The sequence below is a fragment of the Porites lutea genome, chromosome 11, assembly GCF_958299795.1.
Source record: "Porites lutea chromosome 11, jaPorLute2.1, whole genome shotgun sequence".
Classification (NCBI taxonomy): domain Eukaryota; kingdom Metazoa; phylum Cnidaria; class Anthozoa; order Scleractinia; family Poritidae; genus Porites; species Porites lutea.
This window is the reverse complement of record NC_133211.1, coordinates 13418799-13436788: the sequence shown is the minus strand read 5'-3', so window position 1 is coordinate 13436788 and position 17990 is coordinate 13418799. Positions and strand designations below refer to the sequence as shown.

At 39.8% G+C, this 17990-nt stretch overlaps 2 protein-coding genes across 2 annotated transcripts in view; both read left to right on the top strand.

Annotated features, from left to right (window-relative positions):
- Positions 1–6452, top strand: part of LOC140952929 (active breakpoint cluster region-related protein-like) — a 28515-nt gene extending 22063 nt beyond the window's left edge. Inside the window, exon 27 of the mRNA XM_073402384.1 lies at positions 2675–6452. Coding sequence (XP_073258485.1) covers positions 2675–2954 — 280 coding nt within the window. The 3' untranslated portion in view covers positions 2955–6452. The remainder of the gene's footprint in view (positions 1–2674) is intronic.
- A 1526-nt stretch (positions 6453–7978) lies between these two features.
- Positions 7979–16794, top strand: LOC140952015 (uncharacterized). The gene is made up of 7 exons (XM_073401413.1): positions 7979–8101; positions 11497–11673; positions 12131–12191; positions 12520–12659; positions 14296–14498; positions 15099–15245; positions 16205–16794. The coding sequence occupies exons 2-7, from the start codon at positions 11531–11533 to the stop codon at positions 16411–16413; spliced, it is 903 nt and encodes a 300-aa protein (XP_073257514.1). The 5' UTR covers positions 7979–8101; positions 11497–11530; the 3' UTR covers positions 16414–16794.
- The last annotated feature ends 1196 nt before the right edge of the window (positions 16795–17990 follow it).

Genomic DNA, 17990 nt, shown 5'->3' with positions numbered 1-17990 from the left:
GTAACCAAGTTAAAATGAACCATAACATACATACGTAATATCACGATAAAAAATATCCGATGGTCCTTGCAGAGGTAAGAAGAATGTTATCCTAAAACGTGCTAAAAGAGGCATATTGGTTGTTTAGAATACAGTTAAATGTAATGCCCTTGCAGGGTTTATTCTAGAAATTGGCCAATGAGGGTCAAATGGGCCCCCTACTGTAATTTTAGGGGGGCCTTTTTCAAGAAAGGGGGTCCCCCAAAAGGTATTTGAACTTATTGGTACAGACTGTTCCATGAGAAAACGAACGTTTATTGACGCTTTGCCGCCACTTTGGAACATTTTAGGCAACTGAAAAAACCTGGGCACGAATTACTGCAGAATCCCGGATGTTTGTCTGGTGAAAAAATGACTCAAACGAAGAAGAGAAAGGCAATTGAGAAAGTAAGAGGCTGTGAAAGTTCAAATCAAGCTTTTAGAGAAGCCGTCAAATCAGTGTTGTTGTCGGTGATGTTTTCGAATACTTTATTTAAAAAAATAGTAGTTAGGGACTGGTCAAAAAGTATAGGGGGGGGGGGGGGGGGGTGGGCCGGAGCATTTGGAAATGTGGTTGATAAAATACACATGACCCACCCCCTCCCTTCGGCACAAAAATGACTGACCCACCCCTAAAGCAAGGTTGGAAATTGCATGACCCACCCCCTAGTTAAAACATGGATGTTCGGTTTCCTTTTAATAATCCGATAAAACTTTGTTCTGTGCTTGACAAAATTTGTTGATACACTGCTACAACCAATATCAAAATCACAGAAATCATACCTTTCACTGAACAGACGAATGTGAAAAACCGAACATTTCTTGTTTCAATGGACGTTTAAATATGAGTCTTGACACAAATATACAGCAAAACTAGGGTATATTGAAATTTTCTGTCACAAAGCATATGAAAATTTCAACAAAGACAACCCATTCCTACACATTACTTGCCGGAAATGCTTAGATTAATCCTCAAAGAAAATTTCTTCCGCTTCAGTGGAAAGCACTACCTACAAAACCATGGAACTGCAATGGGCACAAAGACAGCAGTTTTGATTCCTTTGCCAATGTTTTCATGACATATATTGAAACAACAACTCTAAGCAAAACTGTCTTTAGAACAACAGTTTGGAAATGCCACATACACGATATCTTTTCCCTATGGGACATGAGTAAACCAGACATCGAAGCCTTCATTGAACAAGCAAGCTTACATCACCCAACTAATGAATTCACGGCCGAAACATTTGACACTGAGACTGCGTTTTTAGACACGGTTGTATACAAAGGCACAAGATTCAAGGAAAAATCTATCCTTGATGCAAAGACACATTTTAAACAAACGGAAAGCTTCTTGCACACACATTTCACCTCGTGTCACCCTCCAAATGTTAAAAAAAGAATTTGTCAAAGGAGAAGCCTTAAGAATCCTACGAAAAAACTCCTCAGAAACAACCTTTGAGGAAAATAATTCAAATTTTTAAAAAAAAAGGCTTGATGGACGGAGGCTACCCACAATCTTTCAGGGGTACCCAATGTCAATTTTTTGGAAAATATCTGTTCAAAAGACGATTTGAGATCTAGAATTTTCGGAACATTTGTTGTAAAACTTCTTGTTTGTCTGCCCCTTCTAGGATTTTCGAATATCTAAAAAAACGGTATAATTGCCTATTTTTTGATCCCTATAATTTTCGTATCACTAGACTTTCAGCTAGGAGATCTGAACAGATGGAAAATTTTTAGGGGATAAAAATATGCCTATATCTACTGTTTAAATTGGTTTTGAAGTGTACTCTCGTTGGGTGCCCCCTATCTTTGATAGAAAACCTACTATCAGAAATAAAATTCACAAAAGGGAGTCTAAACTCCTAAAACAAAACAACAAGGAGGAAAAAGAAATATTGCCATTCGTGACACAATATATACCAGCCCTCAGTGTCTACTATAAAGGAAGCTTGAATGAAAAAATGGAATCTTATACAAAACCAACTATAACTTCAATAAATTTTTAAAGAACCACCAATCATTTCCTTACAAAAAAGAAGAAAAACGGTTCACAGAGGGTTCCACGCCCGTATAGATGTGCGGCCTGTCATCCTTTGTATTTTCTCGCACAACAGGTTTGTGAGTATTTTAGCAATAATTCCAGTTGGCTGTGTTTTATATAACAAGTGTAGTCAACTGTCTCGTTAGTAGTTAGTAAAAAATAGGGTGACCCACCCCCTAAGGGTAGCTGAAAATTGCACGACCCACCCCTTGCACAAGGCTCAAAACCTCATGACCCACCCTCTCTCTGCTCCGGCCCACCCCCCTCTATACTTTTTGACCAGTCCCTTATCCTTGGGTCTATATTTTTTTTCTTGCGTCCCTTTGACGCGGCAACGTAAATTTTATGCGGCATTTTTTTCCATTATGCGGAAATCCGGCAAGGCCGCGCTCTAGAATAAACCCTGCCCTTGATGAAGACATTTCGTTGATTAAACGGGCGCACTTGCGTGTAAATTTCTTCAAGGCTTTGAAGAGATGATTGGTAGTTGACCTTTTGTTCAAAGCATGTTACATGACAGGATACTTTCCGATCTCAGAAACGACGATTGATTGGCTGACGTATTTAAGTTTGCTTTTCTAACTGAAATTTGTAATAATTGTTTGACAGATTAAGTGTGCATCAAGATCAGAACAAAATGGGGCAAAATAACTTGGCAACTGTCTTTGGTCCCAATGTTCTCCGTCCGTCTTCAAGTAGCGGGACTGACCCAACAGATCTCGCGCAAGGTACACTGGATGTTATGAGCCAAGTAGGAATATTCTTGTGGTTCCTTAAATGTAGCTCTCTCCAGCTCCCCACGGATCCAGAGCTCATGCGTAGACTTGATCCCGGAAGAATGCTTGAAGCTGCAACCTTGCCATCCGAGAGTCCAGGTAGACTGATATGATACCCTGAGATACTAGCATATACACGCAAGTGTGGATGCACGCTCGTTATAAAGTTCAACATAACCGGAAAGAGTGTGTTGGCTGCTTTATAAGGGAACCCTTTAAAAGATTTTGACTCTGTAAAAAAATGGCGCCAGTGTTACGTAAGCATTTGGTCCTCGGTGCCTCGCTATCACGAAACTCATTTCCAGGGCATTCTTCGCGTTCATATAGCGCTGGCAGCCTTGTCCAGGAACCTCTCCGCTATTTGGATTTGATAGAGATCCTGGAGAGTTGTTGGAAGTCAGTGTCTTATACAGGCACGACTCTTACGTATCCAACTGATCATTTCGTCTACAATAAGAAAAAGTGACTCTCAAAGGAGCACTAAGATCCCCAAGCTAAGAGATCTTCAAAGTAGCTCATCCTCACGGGTTCCATGTTTTATGAGGCATTTTGAGAGTTCGTTAAAATAAGAGGACCTCGAGGCAGCAAATACGGCTTCGTGGATTTTACTGTTCAAACTCAAGAAGGAAAATAGTTCAGTTAGTTTTTTCTCCAAGTCTCGGTGGATTTGTTTTAAATCATATTTTGGGAATCCTTCGAATTCTTGGAAGTTTGTATTCTTTATCCTCCAAAGGATTGTTTTTTAGTCACGAAACGTTTTATTGTCAAATTTTTGTTTTATCATTTTACCATTATTTTAGTTTAGAACCATTTATGTCTTCCATTTAAAGCTGCGTAGGTAGTACATATAATTAGGGATTCTTTTTTGTTCCATAGTACGCGCACATTATATAGTTATAAAATTCATACGTGGCTACGAGGCTAAGGTGCATAAAACAAAGGCAATTGCATTAACGTTCAAGGATTATAAATTTTTTTTTTTTTTTTCATTCTTCTCAGCCTCGGAGAAGATAATTCGAACTGGCCTACAGAGCGTTTTCACTCCCGCGGCCAGCATCTTTGCAACTTTATTGGAGCAAAAGAAAGAGTTTAAATAAGAAAAGAGTTCAACTTCCACAGGATTGATTTGAAACACTAACATGGCCGCCCTTTCATTGTTTTGGAACACCAATATGGCCGCCGTGACGTCATGTGAACACGCTCTGTTGAGAAAGGCCTATGTTCATCCAAACTGCTTTGCGTTCTTGTTTGTTCACTGTGAGATGTTTCAGTTGTCAACTTTTTCAGTCCTAGACGGATTTATTGTGAAATGATTTGTCTTTTGCGTCTGTGGACGAAATCTCACGGTGTTGCCATTTAAATGAAATCCCTTTGGCAGAAGTTTTGCTGAGTACCATTTGGATCCTAGGATTTTACAAAAACAAATTTAAATTTCTTGAAGAATTTCTCTTTGGCCACTATCAGGCGTGGAACGGTCAGTTTAGTCCTCAGGTTCAGACAAAAAAAAATAGCGAAAATGGCTATTAAGTTAAAAATTAAGTTAAAATGGCATTTCGTTCGCACGTCTCCTGTGTAAAAATTAGCGCAGACATCAAAGCGCTTTGAGGAAAAATGGTTCTTATTATTCATACAGTGAAATGTGCTTCACTTATGATGACACTTATTTTTTTCTGCCTCTTTGTGATCGCAGCAGTAAAAAGACTTTCTGTTTTAGATAATGGTTCGCGAAATCTGTTCAGTGATTTAAGGGTCATTTTTCAAAACCCGGTCAATTTTTCAAGTCGGTTTCTATATGATTCGTACCTATCACTTACCCTTAGAGCAGTTCTAATACAGGCCGTTCCGTTCTTTTATGTTCATAGAACCTTTAAAAAGTATGAAGTTTTAAACAGTTGTTTGTTAGTCAATTTATAACGCTGAATTTCAATGCTTAGGCCCGGTTCAAACGTCGCAGATTTTCCTCATTAGCATTAAATTCGGCACATATGACGGCGACGTTTGAACCGGACTTTACATTTGTTTTCGTTTTATGTTGTAGCAGCGACTCAATTTTGCAATGTATTGTGTTTAAAGAAGAGTTTTCTTTACACCAGAGATGCAGAAATGTTTTGGATTTAGTAATTTACAACAAGAAAAAATGAAGGAGGTTAAATTCCCTTTATTTTCTCCTGTTTATAATTAGTAAATGTAAGCAGTCATGTAAAATTACTTTTAAGTAAGTGTGTGTACTTAAACTAAGTACACGTCTTGGAAACGAAGACACGTCTTGGATATCTTTAATATAATTAAAATTATTTATATAAAACTATAGACGACCTAAGTTATATGAATTATAAAATTAGTTATGTCAACGATAGTTGAAAAGTGATAAGATTTTGTGGTTATTTTTGTCAAAGCTAAGTAACTTAGTTCAATAGCTTAGCGTTCAAGCAAATCAACTTACAGTTACAGCCGTGGGTTGTCACGCAACACTTGATGGGACAGAGTGTTGCGTGACGATTTACACTGTCGCTTCAATAGGGTGGTCAGTCCTATCCTTAAGGAAGTTCTTAATGTATTTGTAAGCGAGTTTATTGTTATGGTTGCGTTAGCCGCCATGAGGAGATTATTTGTAATGTGAGATGCTTGACGTAATGCCTTTAAGACAACTTCGCTACAAAGGTTCTTGGGAATCTGCCCACCTACCCCTCCCCTAAGCCAACATTTTGCCCTAAGTGAGAAGTATGTGTTAATGTTAGCTTAGTGGAGGGGTAGGTGGGCAGTTTCCCAGAAACGTATAATGATCTTACAGGAAAGTGTCGCTCCATGCAAGGTAATCCAAGACAGTCTTGGAGCGTGCAATCCGGAATCCAGTATCTGGAATCCGGAGTCCTTAAGCTAAATTCCAGATTCCAAAGCCCAGCATTCCGGATTCCACTAGCAAAGATTTCCCGGATTTCTGAATCCCGAGTACCTTGCATGGGTGTAGAAGTGAACAGAGTGAACCTGGGATCGAAGTTATGTTAAAGTCGTAAATAAGGTGGGTTCCAGATGCTCCACTGCGGTTAAACGTATGAGGCATTAAGCGGAAAAATAGCGAAGGATGTTTAAACTAATAAGTTAACGAAACTCCCTTTCAATTTTCCTCAGAATATTCAGCTTCCTTTCGTTTAAAGGACTTCGCGCCGGTGTAAATTTCTGTTGAGAAATGGCTCCGGAAGTATCACCAGTTTAAGTTTTCAATCGCTTAGAACTCTTTTCCACTTATTTTTAAAAAGTTTTAGTAATTTACTACGTAACGTGTTGGTGCATAATATATTAAATTTTCAACAATGATAATAATAACCTTAGTTTTGACGTACTTTACGTAACTTTTCCAAAGATTTCTCTCGTTTGACCGTGGTGAAACCAAATGCATACTTGATAGCCCGAACAGTTCACCTTCACGTCATTGTGAGGCTGTGACGTTTATGATCGTATAATTGTTTCCTAAATGGAAAAGCTGTATATAATTTCTACCCAAAAAGTGAATAGTATTTATAAGCTGATGAATATCCTATTAAAGATGAAGTTGTAAATTCAGATAAAAGGTTTGCTTTAACAATTTGAATAAAATAATTTTTGTCTTTCGAGCAAGTGAAGATGATTAGTGTCCAGCAACTTCCGGTTATTGTCATAAGCACTATTAAAACCAATTACCGGCCTTGTTAGTGACTTGGTTGGGAAAAGCAACTATTGTAACAGAGTAAAGCTTATCCAATACGGTTGGTAAGTACAACTATACAGGTTCAGGTACATGGTGAACGAGTGAACAAAACTGACCTTCACGGCAAATCTGAGCAAAAGATGGTGTGGTTTTTTCTCCACCCTGAGCCGGTATGCGTAAATGACGTCATCTGAATTCAAACTAGAGAAATGATCGATCCTTCCGAATTTTTACTTTCGTGAAGTATTTGAGCAGCTAAAACCTAATATATATGCAAATTTTAACTTTGAAAGGGTCCTTCGTTTTGTCATAAAATACGCTTGAATTTCAGAGCTTTTGCGTGGCGCGGCATTAACATGGCAGCGGGGAGAGATGTCGTGTAGGTTAAAAAACTGACTTATGTTTTGAAAACCAACAATATGTTGAAGCCCTTGATATTGCACGGAGTGATGGCAGGATGGTATGAGCCCTTGGTTTCAGGTAAGCGCGAAAGGGACTTGGGAGGAAGGTAAAAAGAGAGGGGATTAGGAAGAGTTTTCGTATTCCCTTTTTCTCCCCACCCTCCCCACCCTTTCCCCTTTTTGCGGCAGAGCATCATACTGGGAAGCTAATCCTGAGCCGAGAGGAATAGCCGCCCCATGTAAGGCAATCCAAGACGGTCTTGGATTCTGGATTCCACGGCATGGATTCCGGATTCCAGGTACTGGATTCTGGATTCTTTGTCCGTTGAACTGGGATTCCGGATTCCTTGAGCTGTATTCCCGGTTTAAAAAGCCCTGGACCGAGTTGTTCAAAGCTGGGTTAAGATAACCCAGGGTTAGTGCGAGATTTGAATTCAGATTTGAAAGCTTAAAAAGCATTTCAGCTGGAATTCTTTTTGTCCTCAAGTTGATGATTGGGAGCTCTAAGAATCACAGAGAAAATTATCCCAGAAAATGCTTTTGAACACAAGAAAAAGAAACTCGGGTTAAACACTAATCGGCCTTCGAACAACTGGGCCCTGGAATCTAGATTCCACAAGCAAAACATCCCAGATTCCGGATTCCAAAGGCAAAATTTGCCGGATTCAGAAATCCAGATTCTCTTACATGGGGTGGAATAGGATTCTATAAAAAGTAGCTGAACATTAGTGATTTCAATGCCCAATTGGCACCACACCGCACACGAAAAAAATATAGAGTCACTCCAGTAAACGTTGCTGATAGTTCCAACATTTTCTACGTTAATGGTAATTAACATAGAACATGATAATTGCATTTTTTTAAATCACTTTACAAGGTTTTTTCATGCTGAACTTGCTTAAAAAGACGACTTTAAATCGAAAATGGAAAATGTGAAACATGCTTATGGACGTTATGAATCTCATTTAATTCCACACTCGATTAATCATTTAAAAGACAATGATCTTTAAAACTTGCACCGTTATTACGCGAGCGACCTATTTGCATAAAGTGTTTAGAAAGAACAAGTTGAATCTATCAGTAACGCGGGTCAGGATCCTTGTACAGGCCATTTTCTGTCAGCTTCAGCTTGAACATTAGCCGCCAGCTTTCTTGAGGCACGAACGATTCAAAGGTAAGTTGGATAAGAGGCTTCCCTAAGCATTCTTCAGGGACTCTTGTTGCTATAGCTGAGTATAGCTGATCACGCATTCTCGATTTCAGCTGCTTTGAATCGAATATTTATTTTAGGAGGTAGTGGCAGTCGTTCCACTCAGTTTCACAATGTCAGTTGTCAGGGGTAAGGCTATTTTATGAGGAGTCTGATCGACTCCTAACGATCCTTTTAACTAGTTTTATGAAGTGAAAACCGAACTTGTTATCTGCTCTTGGTATTAAGAAGAGTAATTTATGATTTTGCAAATATCACATCGACTCCCAGAGATAATGATAGAATACTGTCGATTTCGTCAGACTTAGTTTAAAGGTCCAGTATTCAACAAATCATACAGCGAAAACGACTTCGGTAGCACCCGGCTATGCGAATCGTCAGTTCTTCGGTGTACTTAGAGCTGAAACAACAATTGATTTATTTATTATTTCCCTGAATAAGTATGGCTGAAAATTTCTAAGATTTTAGTTTTAGTAGCAAGTATTATTTTAAACAAGGTAGAACCTCGTTCTGATCTTGGTAAAAGAATTCTGCTCGTAAAAAACACAGTGAACACCTTCAAACCCAAGCTTGAATATGTAAATAAGTCAATTCATCATGCGGAAAACGGAAATTTGACGCACAATAGGTAAAATAACGAGTTATACATACCTCTGCAAACTTGTTTTTCAGAGCAGAGTTTCTAATTTACTTCACAGAAATTTATTGCAGGGAAGGAAATCTTTGTTTATTATTAATTTTATTTTTAGGGTTACTGTTTATGATGGACTTTTGCAGCCTGCAGTGCAGGCGTTTTCTTCGGGCGCGCAAATGTTTTTGCTCACGAAAGCGCCATTTGTCACAATTGAAAACGTCAAAAATAATTTTTTTTGCAAACACACTAAAGCGTTCAAGGCTCACGGGCCACTGAGCCGCAGAATAGACCAAGCTCATTACGGGATCCAAGCACCCATATACTCAGCTTGGGTGACCTGTGGTTATTCTTAAAGTCTTTCTTGTTCACTTCGCATGGAAGGTGCGTTTTAAAAGCAGAACAGCTTTGGGTGGAATGGGGACGTAGGCACCATATCATTTGCCAGCCCTTTCTGTCCTTCGTCAGAATAAATCAATGTATGATGACGAAAAATTATCGAATAAATGAGAAAGATAATTCTCATCAGTGACACAGGTGGCTCGGAAGAAAAAAAATCCGCGTACTCCTAATGGCAGTTGAACTTGTGACCTTCTGGTCTCCGATTCAGATGCTCTACCACTGAGCTACAGGAGACTTGTGAGAGCAGCTAGGTTCATGCAGGAGCCCATAACCTCCTGGTTCATGTGACAAGCATCCTACATACTGTACTGCAAGGACTGGAATGTCGAGATGTGCTCAGTTATGCGCAATGATTAAATAATGATGGTGCATTTTAAGCCTGGTGAATACACGAGAAAGATGTTCTTTTTTCAGTCGGTGACGGCACAGGTAGAAAAAAACTTCGACCTCTGGCTACTGGTCCAGATCCTTTACCAAAGAAGATAAGACTCTTACATGCAGCCCTTGATAAAGTATATGTTGTTGCAAGTAACATCAGTCACGATTATAGTCTGTTGTTATCGGTAAAAGAGAGAGCCTTTACACTTGCCTTTCACACAGGTGTTATGGTAGCGTGCACTTGACTTTGATCGTATAGAAGTTAATACTGTAAAATTGAGAGGGTAAAAATTGTAAATTTTAATTTACTTACTCACGAAACACTTTGGAGTTCTTAGGAACTCATTAAAACGTGTCTGTGCGTTCCAGATCGAACTGGATTATGCAAGTGTTCGTTTTTGGTGAGACGGAAAAACCGGAGCACCTGAAGAAATACCAACAATAAACTCAACCCACAGATGGCCTTAACGCCGGCATTTGAGCCCCGGCCACATTGGTGAAAAACGAGTGCTCTCACCACTGTGCCACCCTTGTGGGTGAGCGCGTTGTAAGGTGGGGATTTTGACGTCCAATGGGTTGAATTATGGCTAAAACTGGACCAGGTGCCATCAACCCTACACCACACCCTACTGAAAACGAGGCTACGCACAATGTATAAGACGTCAATCCAGAACGAATTTGCTAGTTTCTGTAGAAATGTTTCTGCGTATTGAGCAGCGCCAATCTGAAGAATTTAGAATCGTTGCAGTTGATGAAACTGTCTATGCACCGTAAACCAAAGTAAACTTAAGGTGATTCCATAGTAAAAGAACCTAACATAGGTTTTAGCTAAAACTTGGTACACTGATGTAACAAGTCAAGAAGATGATAAAAAAGTAATAAAAAGTGGGGGTCACCGTGCTCGTTTTGACGTCACAATGCTGACAAATACGGCTATTTAGGACCCTTTTACAAAAACCGCGGGCAGCGCAAAACTAGACAAAAAGGAGAGATTTTTTCGATGATGCATGTGACATCACACAGAATTTGACTTTAATGTATTGTTTATCCACTTGCGTACCAGAAAAATGCCTTTTAATGCCCTTGTTTTTACTTTACGCTCCAAAGTAGAATTAAATTGAACGCGCGCTTTTCGACCCGTGATGGCTCAATCCGTACAATTTAGTAAAATTGCCAAAAAACTGAACATAGATTTGTGCCAATTTTTTTCTCATCGAAAGGAAGCACTGTCCTTATTAAAATCATGAAATAAAAAATGGGGGTCACCGTACTCGTTTTTGCGGTAGAGCTGCAGAAAGTGCGCACCAAACGCATTTTCTCCGATTTTTGAGAGAGGACTGGGGCGAGTTTCAAAATAGAATGTATGTGATAGGGGGAAGAAAGTATTAAAAAATCCATTTTTACAGAATTTACATCGAGATATCACATTTAGGACACAATGTGATAAAGAAAGTGTTTAAATGAAAATCAAACTGAGTAAGCACAAGTTAAACATCCACTATCGAGGTTCTCCGAGAGGAGGTCGAACTCAGCAACACGCGTACTGCTTACGTTATGCAGATTCCCAACACATTGAGTCTCACCTCGGCAAGAAACAACAGCAAGCAAAAGTTCCAATAGTGTTTCTCTTCAGTCAACTTCATTTTAATAATATTACTTCACATGCTCTTTTTTACGGCGGCCATCTTGTTATGCGCAGTAAGAGATGCGCAGTGCAAAACTAGGGAATCACCTTAAACGATTCAAAAGCTGATGTTAAGAGAGTAGTCTCTTAAGTCGTCTCTAGGATGTCACAGATTAGTCTGTTAGTGGTGTTGCTAACTGTCGATAACTGGCACTGTGTTTTTATGAAAAAAGATTGAAATGATGATTTCAATTGCAGTAAATAATAGTAAAATGAGCGGTTTCTGATCTTCAGAAAGTACTTTTAAACTGCTCTTCAATTCAGTCCAAGCAGTAGCTGGGTATCACAACAAGTAGCCATGGCAACTCCGCAACACGTGATGCTGTCGTATCAGTGGAATGTTCAGAGCCTGGTGGAGCAAGTCTATCAAGGCTTACGTCATCTTGGTATCAATGCCTGGATGGATGTGCACGGTGGCATTACAGGAAACATAAATGACAGGTTGGTTACTTTTATAGTGAACGCTGAATTTAACCACCGCTGGCTTCTGACCACCGTTAACATAGCTAAGTTAATTTACAGCTGGTCTGTGGGGCGGGCGAGTGCGAACCCTAGCTAGACGAGCAACCTGGAAAACAGTTGTATAAAGCTCAAAACGATTGCATAATGTGATGCGTACTGCGGACGTATTAACTTGTCTTAAAAGAAAGAGGCTGTTTGTCAAGCGCCCCCGCTACAGTGCCTCTGAGGTCCTCTGAGGTCGGCTGCGTAAAACGTACTGTCAGGAAAGTTCGACTGAGCTTGACATCTGACGTCCGTGTTGACGTCAGACGTTACGATTTGTGCGACTGACTCCTGACACCTACCTTGACGAACCCCCCTCAAGAAAAACTTTAAACATTATCTGTTCTTCAAGCAGAAGTTCATATTGTATTTGCGGTCTTTTGTTTCTGTTTAGTATGGCTTATGGAGTGGATAATGCTGCTGTTGTTTGCTGTTTTATGACTTCCGATTATTGCGTAAGTTTTATTCATTCCTATAGTCTTCCATGTCTCCTCCTTTAACTTATAATTAACTATTCTGATTACCTGTAATAGTTTTTAGAGCCTGACTCGTGCAAGTTCGCATTAGTACGACCAACAGGGAATTTTTTTTTTTTTTTTTTGCTGACAAATAAATTCACACCAGTGTTGGGTTGTACCATAAAAAGGCGAAGCAAAGTTTATACCTCTGTTTTTGTGGTGTATGCATGTACATGTATGCAGGGACATTAGGACGCTTCATGGATACTTTTTTCCGGCATCGCCTAGGCTTTTCTTTAAATCTAATGGTGTGCTCTACTTTTAGGGTTCTAGGAATTGTAAAAAGGAACTAAACTATGCTGACGGACAAACTAAATCGATTGTGCCTGTCATGTGCGAGAAGGGATTCAAAGCCCAAGGCTGGCTTGGTATCATTACAGCTGGCCTCTTATGGATTGACTTTAGGTATATAGACAAATACTTCGCTTCATTTTGTTCCACCTCGGCTGTCAATAACTGAAGGAACATCTCTCCCATTCATTTACCAAGCTTTAAACTCACCATTACATTTATAGGGCCTTTTTACCCACGTAGCCAGCAGCTATGCTTAACAGTGTATTGAAACAAAATAAGTTAGACTGCAAGTAGTCTCTTATTTTCTTCAAAGTCGCTGGGGAAGGACGCGCGAGCGGCGAGAAACGAGAGCGTCTTTCCTCGTCTCGCCCCAGTCCCTTTTTGGCTAAATGCGTTTTCAGTGCCAATGCGCTCACTCCGTCTGTGAACTCGAGGAATCTTAAGAGAAAAGGCGGACTGCTCGCAGTCTAAAAGAAGGTTTTTACATGAGAAAAAGATTCAACTCCGACAGGACTGGTTTAGAATGAACACTAACATGGCCACCGGTTAATTTCATTGTTTTGGGGGACACGAATATGGCAGACGTAAGGTCGTGTGAGAACGCTCTGTATTCTCGTTCACATGCCGTTCGGCATCGACATTCCAGTCCAGTTAGCGGTGTACATAACGTAGCTCAGTGGTAGAGTAGCTAAACTAGTGACGATTAACTCATAACCTCTACTCCTGTTGGGACAAATCGAATTTTTTTCCGGGGCACCTGACGAGGTTACTTAATGTGCCTCTTGCTAAGCTAGGCGCATCACGCGCGAATGCTCTTCTAGGTATGAGAGAATACGATTTGCCGGCGTGAAATCTCAATACCTGGTTGGTCTACCGAGAGAACGGCAACACATGGCAAACTACACACTAGATATTATAACATAACAAGAAACATTGTAAGAAAGCCTATCCCGACTGAATAGACTGTCTCTGTTCTGCTGTTATCGAAAATGAATTTTGTATGTCTTAAGACTTGCTGATCATTCTGGCAAAGGGCTATCTAAGACCAAACCAAACTTTAAGTTACTTAGAGAGGCTGTCACTTGATCGTTGCTAGAACTGATTATCCCGTTCCCGTCTTTCTGTCCTCTTGCAACTAACTGGAGACTCTTCTAGAGCGAATTCAAATTTGGTGTGCTAGTGTTTGGGGAGAGGGGCAAACTGGAGTTGAAAAGAGAAAAGAAGTAACAATTCAAAACTCAACCCATATAATTAGGCTGATTTAGCAACAGAACGGGAACGTCAGTTGACGACGGCGCTCGCAAATCAAACAACTGGCTTGACCAATGGAAGAGTGGCAAATGGAGCACTGGAAGTCGTGTTTAGTCCTTTCCGGGCGCTTTCCCGTCGTCAACTGACGTTCCCGTCCTTGTGCTAAATCAGCCTATTGACGTCGACGCCGGGACTCGGACCCAAGCCACATCAGTGAGAGTTCAGTCCTACCGGATGTTTCTTAGTGTTGCATCTACCGTTACGTCATCCCTTTTTCTCCTGTTATGAATTCAGACAGTAATTGTCCCTATCTACTTCGATTTTGAGCGCCGGCTAACACACAGTCTAATTAATTCCTATACTGCCAAGTTAGCCCTCGAAAAGAAAGGTCGACGTTTGGCACAATTTTCGCTCACCGGTCACAGAAAGTCGGCCAATGGACAAGTCTACTAAGAAATCCAAATTAACTGACAATTTCTTTCGTTTTCATTATTAGAGACGGAACTGTGTTCGAAAATTCCTTAGCATCCCTAGCAAAAGAGATCGTTAACGCCCTGGATTCGGGTGTGCCGGAAAGTGCCATAAAACTGAGCTCATCTGAAATTCCACAAGAAATGGACCTCCCGACAGTGGACATTCAAAAGAAACCCGGAAGGGCCTTTTTACACAAACTCACTGGAAAATTCTTGGCAGAATCAGGTAAAGACATCTTCATATGGACTTCCTACTGATTTCCTGAATGTACGCAATCCATCCAAAGTTAAACAGCGGCTATTGACATAGCCTACGTTGCAGACCTCATTTACTTTTACTTTACATAAATGATGTTCATTTTTGCTCGGAAAATTTATTTGTTTTTTTTTTTTAAGATGACACTAATATCCTTTACGCTGTCAAAAAATTCAGTGAAATCCATCTAGACTTGATATACAAAAGAACGCGTTTTCTCCTGTTGGCCCAAAGATATGGAACGAGATGCCAAAAAGCCAGGAGCCGATTACTGAAAAAGCTTAAAAAACATGCCAAAGAAGACCTTCAGAAAAGACTCAAAGGAGCATTATTAAATATTTTGAAAACCGAAGAGAACTATACAGAGAACTACAAAATCATGGCAAATCTAAAAAAAAACATTTACATATATCTTCTATATATACATACAGATTGAAATTTACAGTAAATAGATAAACTTGAACCTGCTTATGATATAGTTAATACAGCGTTTCGGTCCCCTATGGTTACCTCGTTAACTATGCCAAAGAGGCTGAGGAGTCCCTTAAACTTTTTACTTAATTGCATTAGGCCAAGTCAAGTTTCATCCCGCGAGTGGAAGCCGCAGTACTCTGGTTTTGAGAGACCACCCTGAAGACACCAGCTACTGGGTCGAAGAGAAACAAAGCAAAAGCGAAATTCACTTCTTTAAGAACTACGCGACAAATGGTTATCTGGGTAAGATGACATTTTTAATCAAAATGAGTTGATTTTTTTACTATTATTTATTAAAATGAGTTTTAGAAAGAAAGCAGTACTTTGCTTTGAATTACACTGATGTATATGCGACACATTCACCTTGAACGACCGAAAATTTGCCAAAGGGTTAATAAAGTTGACGAAGTTTAAAATGAGTCGGTGTGGCAGCTGCTCCGAAGGCAAGTCACTAATGGTGCCTAACCCTGACACCAAGCAATCCTGAAACAACTGAAACTTTTACAGCCAAATCTTAGTATGCAAACTACAAGGAAGCATATGCAAAAAGCAAACAACAACAATAACGTTCTGCTGAGAATTCACATAAGGCACAAGAAATGTACGGAATCTTTACTGAACGAAGATTACTTTTACAGCCAAATCTTAGTATGCAAACTACAAGGAAGCATATGCAAAAAACAAACAACAACAATAACGTTCTGCTGAGAATTCACATAAGGCACAAGAAATGTACGGAATCTTTACTGAACGAAGATTATTCAGTTAAGTTAAGTGATCGTAGGCGCAGGAAAATCGACTCAAAAGAAGCCAGTTTCTTTCCTAGGAGTTCCTTCTCACGTCCATCTCACTTGGTGCGTGTTGTGTCTTGGGAAGGCTGCGCTGCGCGCAATGGGTTTAAGGCGTTCTCTGTTTTCTGCGCGATAGCAACGCATGGACAGAACTTACGAAAGCAAAGTGCAAGCTCAGCCCTCGATGGATGTGTTTTACTTTTTCGTTTAAGCTAATGTTATGGAGAAGAATTAAACTCTAATTATAAATTGCTTTGCACGGTCAACTGGTTTTACCATCTCCCTGACCTACCCCGACGTGGCGCAAATGATTTCTACGAACCAGGATTCCTTTTTTTTTTTCTAGTAACTTTTGTCACAAACTGAAAAAAATCATTTCTATTTCTTTCTTTTATTTCTTTTCTTCCACAGGGTACGACCCTAATGGAGATTATATTTACACCAAGGGTCAACATTACGGCGCGGAAGAATGGATCCTAAAAGCTGATGAGCAGTCTACCGACGGCCGTCGAGCCGTGGTTCTGTTTGCAAACTTCGGCAAAAAGTATTTGGCAATTAGGAATGGAGAACTTACTGGAGTGGCTGGTTACTCCGAAGACTGCGTCTGGATTTTGGATTAAAATTTCGTAGAATTAACCAAACATTTTCTATAATTTTGTTCACACACATGTCAGACATTTTACTGAGTTGGACAGCAGATGGTCTCAATTAAAGAGTTCAACTTATATTGAGACACTTAGGACTAGGGAACTTAATTCTTGGTGTTTTAATTCCGCAATAAATCATTTAAGGACAAACTTTTACTGTAATACTGAATTACATTTGTTTAGCATTCTACACAAGGCCTAACATTCGAAAGATATGAATGGCTCTTGCAGGTTTTATTTGTTGCTTACATTTGCCATCTTTTTTACCGTCTCTAATTTCCACTATTATTATTACTATTATTATTATTAAATAGTAGTTATCGAGTAATCACCTAATAAACCAACATTTACGGACTTCTTGGCAAAGAATCAAACATTGTTTAGGGAAATTCACTTACTGGTATCGCAAAACCCAACGGCTAGACTGGATCGTCTCATGGTTGGACCTACCTGATTAGTCTCCAAAGCAGATGGTTAATAGATCGTTTTCAATCATGTGGTCAGCGGCTATGCCAATTTCTTGGGTAGGTACTTCATATATGATTCTATAGTGTACTAATATATAGATTCTTATAGTGCAGTCTTTCTCAGAAGTGTACCGTGGTACTTGGCTTGCTTCAGTGTCTTGGCCTACTTGAATGTCCTGGCTTACTTGAGTGTCTTAGCCTACTTTTCTGTCTTGGCCTACTTCACTTACTTGGCTTGCTTGAGTGTCTTGGCCTACTTTTGTGTCTTGGCCTACTTCGGTTACTTGGCGTGCTTGAGGCACTCGAGCACGCCAAGACACTGAAGCAAGCCAAGTACTTAAGTAAGCCAAGTACCTCGGTACACGGTACAGTAGAAGAAAGACTGGACTATAAGAATCTATATATCGGTACACTATAGGAATAATATATGAAGTACCTACCATTTCTTGACCAAAAGAAGTTCAATTCAGAGAGGACTTCTTCTGTACACCAACATGGCCGCCCGTTTCATTGTTTTGTACACCAATATGGTCGCCGTGACGTCATGTGAAAACGATCTACGTAGAAGGGGGAGTAGCCTGGGGGAAAAATGAGTTGCGTAAAAGAGTTATACTAAATACTGGCTCTCACAAAATCTGTTGCACTGAAACGCAACGATGCATACGCAATTGCTTGCCATATATATAAAAAAAGGAATGCAACATATGACTATAGCAATGCTTGTGGCACAAGTAATAATCAGCCTTGTTGTATTAACCTGATATCGGGCTCTATTTTCGTTTCGCTTTGTAAAAATTGGGCCTGATCTCAGGTTACATTGTATTACCCTACCCAAATCTATAGTCGTTAGTTTTAGTGCTACTTATGTTTTCTTTTTCTAGAGTCTTATGAACAAAATTGAAACGATTAGGAATCATAAAAAAAACATTCTCTGACCCCTCAGACAAGACGATACATGGCTATTTATGTTGCCCTGTCTTGAAACGGAGTTTTACAAAGGTTTTACGGAGATTTACACTACTATTCTAATGTGCGTAATTTCCAAGTATCACGCTATCTGAAGCACTTCACTTCAAGAATAAT